This window comes from Vicugna pacos, chromosome 12 (assembly GCF_048564905.1).
Source record: "Vicugna pacos chromosome 12, VicPac4, whole genome shotgun sequence".
Lineage (NCBI taxonomy): Eukaryota > Metazoa > Chordata > Mammalia > Artiodactyla > Camelidae > Vicugna > Vicugna pacos.
The window spans coordinates 20,913,865-20,921,471 of record NC_132998.1 but is presented as its reverse complement, the minus strand read 5'-3'; the positions used below and the strand labels follow the sequence as shown (position 1 = coordinate 20,921,471).

General features: G+C 43.7%; 1 protein-coding gene across 1 annotated transcript; it reads left to right on the top strand.

Annotated features, from left to right (window-relative positions):
* Window positions 1-1,279: 1,279 nt before the first annotated feature.
* On the top strand, window positions 1,280-6,455 carry AVPR1A (arginine vasopressin receptor 1A). Its single transcript, XM_006202854.4, has 2 exons — window positions 1,280-2,607; window positions 4,879-6,455. Exons 1-2 carry the CDS (start codon window positions 1,623-1,625, stop codon window positions 5,163-5,165), a joined length of 1,272 nt encoding a protein of 423 aa, XP_006202916.2. The 5' UTR covers window positions 1,280-1,622; the 3' UTR covers window positions 5,166-6,455.
* Window positions 6,456-7,607: the final 1,152 nt, after the last annotated feature.

The following is a 7,607-nucleotide window of genomic DNA, read 5'->3' as shown; positions in this document are numbered from 1 at the left end:
AGATATTTTTTTCTGAGACAATCAACTTTATACCACCATCACATACACAAATATTCTGACCAAAAAGTTATGTTCATGGTATCTACAGAGTAGATGACCGTACAAAGTGTTTCTTTTTCTTCTTTCCTTCTTTCGTGAAAAGGCTCCCCCTTGCTGTCCGTCGAAACATATCTTCACCAAAGTCAACACTCAGAGCTTACTGGAGAGCACTTGTGCTCGCCTCTGGCCCCGCAGCTGGACTCCAGCTGTTCAGAGTAACCAACAGATAGGTGATCTTTTCTGTCTTGCTTCAGAGAGCCTCTTTCCTGCTGGGAATTGAGCCTTTCTCAAGAGCAAGGAACCTGGCGCTTTTTCCGCTCCGCTGCCCTGGACAGCGCTGCCTGGGCGGCCGCTCTCCAGCAGCTGCTCTTTGTCCACCCGAAGAGATGTCCCCACGAGTCAGCAGTAACCAGATGAAGTCCCCACGGACCACTGTAGTCCAATACCCGCCCATCTCCGTTGTGGGAGTCAGGCTTTCTCCCGGAGGGAACCCCAGGAATCTAGTTTAAAGAAAACTCCCTACGTCCCACCCACCTCCCCAACCCGCTCCCAGCCCCGGGGGAAACTGGAAAACCAGGAGGCATTCCTCTTCTCTGCGCTGTAGATACGCGCCCAGCAGCCATGTGGACTGCAGTGGGACAGGCGAGTGAGTCCTTCCGGTCCGCGAACGCAGGCAGGGTAACAAATAGCGGGCATCAAAGAAGTCACTGGGAAGAGACAGCGCCCTTTAAGTCATTCAGTTGGCTACTCCGTAGGGAAGGGTGGAGAAGAGCCGTGAGCGACTAAATTCCTGTAGCCAAATTACCAACGGAATAAAATTAGCCAGATTGGCTGCCCCAGCTGGACGAGCAGACTCGCCGCGGAGCGAGAAACCCGGGCTGAAGCAGGTTGAACCGTGCGCCAAGTTCAGGTGCAAAAGCGCGCAGGCCAGCTGGTAGACTCGGGATTTCTCGGTTATCACCTTGACAGCGTCTACTGAAGTCAAATGCTAGGTTAAGGTGACCCTTAAGGGAGGCTTGAGGAAATGGTGGTAAGACCTAAAAATGCATTACACGTCCAGTTCGCCAAGTTTTTCAGAAGAGAAGAGCGGGAAAACGCCACGATTCCCCGTTACGCCGATGAATACGCGAGTCTCCCAGCCCCACCCCTGCAGCCGTGATGCACAGAGGACAAATCACGAACGTAGGAAAAGGGGCCAAAAAAAAAAAAAAGAAAGAAAGAAAAGAAAACCCCAGAGGGAGAGGGGAGGGAGGTAGTGAGAGGAGTCAGCGGGCAGTCTCCAACCACTAGGGCGAGAAGGAGCGCGGTCTGGGGAAACAAACTCCGCATAAATAATTTGAGTTCGGAGTCCAGTGCTTTCAGAGACTCGGAGCGCACCTCCCCAGCTTCGCCCGAATCGAGAAAAGGCAGAGCAGGGGAAGGGGCCAGAGACGCGACCGAGATCAGCCGAGGTGATAGGTGGGACGTTGCGCCGGGAAACACCCGCGGGAGGAAGAGCAGAGCCGGGCTCGCCGGGAGCGCGGGAAGAAGGGAGCGGAGGCGGGAAGGGAGCGGGCCACGGTGGGAGGCCCAGGAAGCGCTGCATGGACAGCATGCGTTTCTCCGGGAGCCCCGGCGCGGGGCCCGCTGGCAACTCCAGCCTGTGGTGGCCTCTGGCCACCAGCGGTGCCAACGCCAGCCGGGAAACGGAGGCGCTCGGAAAAGACGGCGATCCGCAGCGGGACGAGCGCAACGAGGAGGTGGCCAAGCTGGAGATCGCTGTGCTAGCCGTGATTTTCGTGGTGGCCGTGCTGGGTAACAGCAGTGTATTGCTGGCGCTGCACCGCACGCCTTCCAAAAAGTCCCGCATGCACCTCTTCATCCGCCACCTCAGCCTGGCAGACCTGGCCGTCGCTTTCTTCCAGGTGCTGCCTCAGCTGTGCTGGGACATCACCTACCGTTTCCGTGGACCCGACGGGCTGTGCCGCGTGGTGAAGCACCTGCAGGTGTTCGCCATGTTCGCCTCGGCTTACATGCTCGTGGTCATGACCGCCGACCGCTACATCGCTGTGTGCCACCCGCTGAAGACGCTGCAGCAGCCCGCGCGCCGCTCGCGCCTCATGATCGCCGCCGCCTGGGTGCTGAGCTTCGTGCTGAGCACGCCGCAGTACTTCGTCTTCTCCGTGGTCGAGGTGAACAACGTCACCAAGGCCTACGACTGCTGGGCCAACTTCATCCAGCCCTGGGGGCTCCCCGCCTACGTGACCTGGATGACTGGCGGCATCTTCGTGGCGCCCGTGGTCGTCCTTGGTACTTGCTACGGCTTCATCTGCTACCACATCTGGCGCAACGTCCGCGGAAAGACAACAGCGCGCCAGGAGAAGGGTAACCGCGCCAAGGGCGCGGATGGCACCTTCCACAAGGGGCTCCTGCTCGAGCCGTGTGTCAGCAGTGTGAAGATCATTTCCCGCGCCAAGATCCGCACGGTGAAGATGACCTTCGTCATCGTGACGGCTTACATCGTTTGCTGGGCGCCCTTTTTTATCATCCAGATGTGGTCTGTCTGGGATAAGAATTTGCTCTGGGTCGGTAGGTGTCGGAACGATGGAGGAAGGTGCAGGAATGGGGCCGCGTGTGGGGGGTGGGGGAGGATGGAGAGGAAACAGAACTTCTTTTCGTAATTACCTCTATGGTAATAGCTCTTAAACTTCTGTGTGCATAAGAATGACATCTTGCGTGAGATTGTTAAAAGGGAAGTTCGTGGGGTCCCCACCCCAGACATTTTGATTCAGTAGATCTGGAATGAGGCTCCGGAATCTGCACTTGTAGCATGCAATGATAATGCTCCTAAAAGCACAAATTCAGAAACTGTGCCCTACAGTCAGCCACACAATTACAAAACAGAATAAAGACTTTTTTTTTTTTTTGCCAAAGCACTAACCACTGTTAATACCCCTGCTTTGAAGTTTATTAGATTCAGAGAAATATTTTTGTTGTCACAGCTGCTTTTTGCTAGCTTGTGAAAAATACCATACTGTAAAAATTAAATCAGTAATTTTAATGTGGCATTTAGCTAATGTTCCATTTCCTATCATAATCTTTTAACTTTTTCCTACAATTACCTTAACACTTTGCCCCAGTATTTCAAAGCAGGACTATTGATAAACTCTGAATGTTTTTTAGGCTAATTCATTAGTCTTTAGCACTAACTTGACCACACAGCTGTACACCTCTCCACACAACTCTTGTAATCGTTTTCTGAGAATGTCCTCTGCACCTACTAGCTTGTGTGATTTTAGTTCCTTCAAAAACTAGAAAAACTAATTTCACAAGAACTTATCCCCAAAATATTATTTAATAATGTAGTTTGAAAAAAATCTTTTTGTTTAATAAGAAAAAAAATTTTTCAAATCAAATATATTATAGAAATAATACTGACAAAAACTGCAGTTGGGAAATAGGTATCTGGGAAGGAGTGTCCCCTTTTGTTATTTGGAATTGGATTAGGAAGTATTTGTGATACACTTTGAAAATCATATGTGCAAATAAAAACACTGGAGAGTGAATTTATTTCAAACAAATAAAAATTCTTGCATGGCTATAATAGCACCGATGATGAAAACTACAACATAAATGCTATATATTTGGTTTACCACTTCCTGTCTTGCTTGATCCTGGCAGCCTCTTAATTATTGCCAATCAAATAAAAACATTCAGTCTACTTATTGCTTTATCAGGATTTAGACACAATTACTAAAAAATTCTTCACTTGTGCATAGGTGTGTTAATGATTTCCATTCTTTCTGAGAACAGTCTTAGCCATGGATCATGATCACCTTTAACAATAGTGTCAGCACAAAGCATGATTAAATAACCTGTAATTTATTTTGGCATAACATTAGTGAAGAGATCCAGGTTTATATTTAATAATCCAGGGAAAGTCAGCCCTTGCTGATTATTCTCATCTTTAGAAAAGGTATACTATAAGGGCAACAGCTCTACTGTGAAAGGTTGTAATATTTATGTAGCTTATCAGTGCAAATACATATAAAATAATTAAAAAGACTGTTAGAATTTCCAAATTCATCCGTTCTTAATAATGTAATTCAATTGTTCAGTCCACAAAGATGGTTTTCTTTTAAAATTAAAAGAAGCTTTTCTTTTTTCTTTTAATTTTTTTTAATGGAGGTACTGAGGATTGAACCTAGGACCTTGTGCATGTTAAGTCGGCACTCTACCACTGAGCTATTACCCTGCTCCCAAAGAAGTTTCTAATTAACCAAAGAAAAACAACCAAACATTGTATCCTTCAGAGACCTATAGTTCAACTATCCCCTTCTGTATAGTTTTCTTATTAAAAGGACATACTTAATTTTAAAAATTAAAAAAGAAACTAAACAAGTTCCATAATGTCATATTTTTGCCTGAGTTATTAGGATAGATACAATTTGGTATACATGTCTATTGACTCTGGAAATTTCACTGCAATTACAGCCATTCTGTAAATGTGGTGCCCATTGGCACATGCTAGTGCTAACACAAAGGATTCAAAAATTTTTAAATAAATTATTTAATATTCTTAACCCTTTGAAAGTCCCACTAATTCAATTTAAATATTTTAATGGTGGTTTAAAATACCTGAATCACTTTCAAAGTATCTTGCTTACAAAAATATTTTATAACCATGCAATTTCCATACACCAGCCTATTTTGCTGACTGATAAACAAAATACTTCATTCTCTATATTGACCCATAACATTTTTCCCACTTTCATTAATCAGTGGAAAAATGAGTTTATCCACTGTTCAGTTATTTGCATCTGACTATTTAAATTCTCTCCCCTTACGTTTTCCATACAGAGTCTGAAAACCCAGCCACCACCATCACTGCATTGCTGGCCTCCTTGAATAGTTGCTGCAATCCCTGGATATACATGTTTTTTAGTGGCCATCTCCTGCAAGACTGTGTCCAGAGCTTCCCATGCTGCCAAAACATGAAGCAAACGTCCAACAAAGAAGATTCTGACAGTATGAGCCGAAGACAGACTTCTTTCACTAATAACAGAAGCCCAACAAACAGTATGGGCACATGGAAAGACTCGCCTAAATCTTCCAAGTCCATCAAATTCATTCCTGTTTCAACCTGACTCTTGTTAATGGACTTTTTGACCTGTTGGCTGAATCCAGCGATAAACTATTAGAACAAATGAACTTACATGAGATAAGCATAAATCAATTTCTTGAGTACAAGATTGTGTTTCTAGTTGCATTTTCAACATTGCTACAACACAGAGCTATGAATTGTTTTATTTGGAATGTTAATTTAAAAAAAAATGCTACACTAAAATTTGCAGGCCTAGTTCCCAGAAATAACAGAAGTTGTATTTCTGAAGGAAAAATCATAACCACCCTGGCTGTATATTTTGCTGTAGGTTTCTTTTCTTTTTATTTCTGATATAACTAAGGCTTGATTGATTCAGAAGTCATACAGTGTAGGGGCATTATTGCTGAAAAAAAAAAATGAGCTCGTTATCAGCCTTAGTGTTTGAAAGGAATCAGAAGAGATTTTGGAGAAATTATGTTTCCAGCCAATAAAATCAATTTATGTATCAGAAAATGTAGCCTCAAACTGTGGCCTGGGGATGGGCATGGTGCCTTGGAGAGGCACGCGTACTTGAGGCATACTGAGCAGGGGGTGCCCCTTCCAGAGGGGAAAGAGGCAAGTTCTGTTAGAAGATATAAATCACCTAAATTTAAAATCAGTAACATTAGAACTGGCAGTTCCTTCTTTTGGTTCCTCATATTTTGTTGGTTGTAAAGAGCAGGATAACCAAGATGCTGAAGGTTAGAGACAAAACTGGCCGATGATATCTTTTTTTTTTGTCCCGCAGCAAGGTCGCTTTAAAGCCAGATTTGTATGAGGAATGCTCAGTTTTATTAGAAGGGTAGATTGCCCAAGGTACTATGTAGACTTTCTCGAGAAGACTGTAAACATATTTTGATCAGTGTTATAGGGTATCCTTACGTAACACGTGCTATGCTGGAATATTAACACCATCAGTGCTTCACATTTGGGGGGTCCAGATTCATAGATAATATAAGAGTCTCCTGAAGAATGACTCAGGACATTGAGTGTCCCCTCCTTATGTTTGAGTAATAACTTGGTCTTCCCTTCTGATCTCCTACCCATCTAACAGTTTCATAGTAGAGGAGAAGCAGGGTTGGGGGCAGGATGAGGTGGGGAGATAAAAAGGCAGCAGCTCTGCCTTTAGTCTGGCTTCCTTCATGATTAAATGTATGACTTTAGGCAGATGACTTAAAAATGCACAAAGCCTCCACGTCCTTGTCTGTACAATGGAGCTGACAACATTTACCTCACAGGGTTGTTGTGAGAACTAATGTGTGAAAAGATCTTCATAAACTGTCAAGTGCTATACGAATGCTAAATGTTGATATTCTTCAGTCGGGGTGGGGGTTGGGGGACAGGGGTCTTCAAAATTGCCCAGCTTTTTCCTGTTTACTTTTCATCGACCGGAATTTCTTGGTTTCATGTCTGGGATATAAAAATCCTAAAATGTAAATATAGCTCTGCTGATTCATTGGAAAGCATTGCCAGTGGCCAACTAAAGTCTAAGTCCTGTCTAATCAAAGTTTTCCAATTTAAAGAGAGAACCTGCTTTCCTTTGAAATCAGGTAAATCAAAGCCAGCCAAGAGCATCAATTTCTTTTATTTCTAAACAGTGATGAATTACAAAATTACTTCGCTGTTGTTACTGCATTTTTTAGCTATTTTGTCTGGCTCCTTCACCTTCTTGGAGACCATGCAATGACTTGAGAATTACATCATAAATACTTTGCATCCCTTAGAGGAAGTAATAGTTCTTTTAATAGAATTTTTCTTTTTTTAACTTTGTAGATAAGAAACTGAGGGCTGAATGGCACTGTGAGAACTTGGAACCATCAACCTCACTCCTCTTCATTCTCCTATCTTTCCAAATTCTCAGGCCTTTTACTCCCTAGATTGATAAGCCTAAAAACATGTTTGCAGATGTCTTACAGAGACTGAGCACTCAGGTTTTAGAATTCTGCTTTTTAAAAGTAACAAAAATATCTTTTAAAGGGCACTGTTCAGTATGAGCCATCAATTAAGTTAATCAATTCTTCATTACTTGAGTCAAAGCAGCATCTCAGTATCCTTGCCCTCTGTTAACATTGTCAGCCCTTTTGACAACTTCTCTCTGACTACTCAAAGCAAAAGTTTTTTGGGTTGGAACAAAGATGAGTCCACTTTTTTTGTAAATCCAATTCCAAACCTCAGGGTTCTTGTATAGATTGTTTCAAAGTGCTGATGTGTATTGCCAAGCAAATAAATCCAGTTTGAATCATTTCTAGGAACATCTTTCAAATAAGGTACATATTAACCTACCCAGCTGCTTTTTCTCTTTTTAAATACAACAGGAGATGAGATAGCAGCAAAGGGGCTAGAGAGACACCAGAAGATCTGAGTCTAGTTCTGCACTAGGCAACTATATGGTCTTGTTCTCTGTGGTTTCAGCTGAGAAGCTTAACTTACCTAGCTGCTAAACATT

Bases quoted from the DNA above. Each gene is read 5' to 3' on its own strand.
- AVPR1A (XM_006202854.4), top strand. From the start codon at position 1,623: ATGGACAGCATGCGTTTCTCCGGGAGCCCCGGCGCGGGGCCCGCTGGC. The intron at 2,608-4,878 runs GTAGGTGTCGGA...TTTTCCATACAG, and splicing joins TAAGAATTTGCTCTGGGTCG to AGTCTGAAAACCCAGCCACC.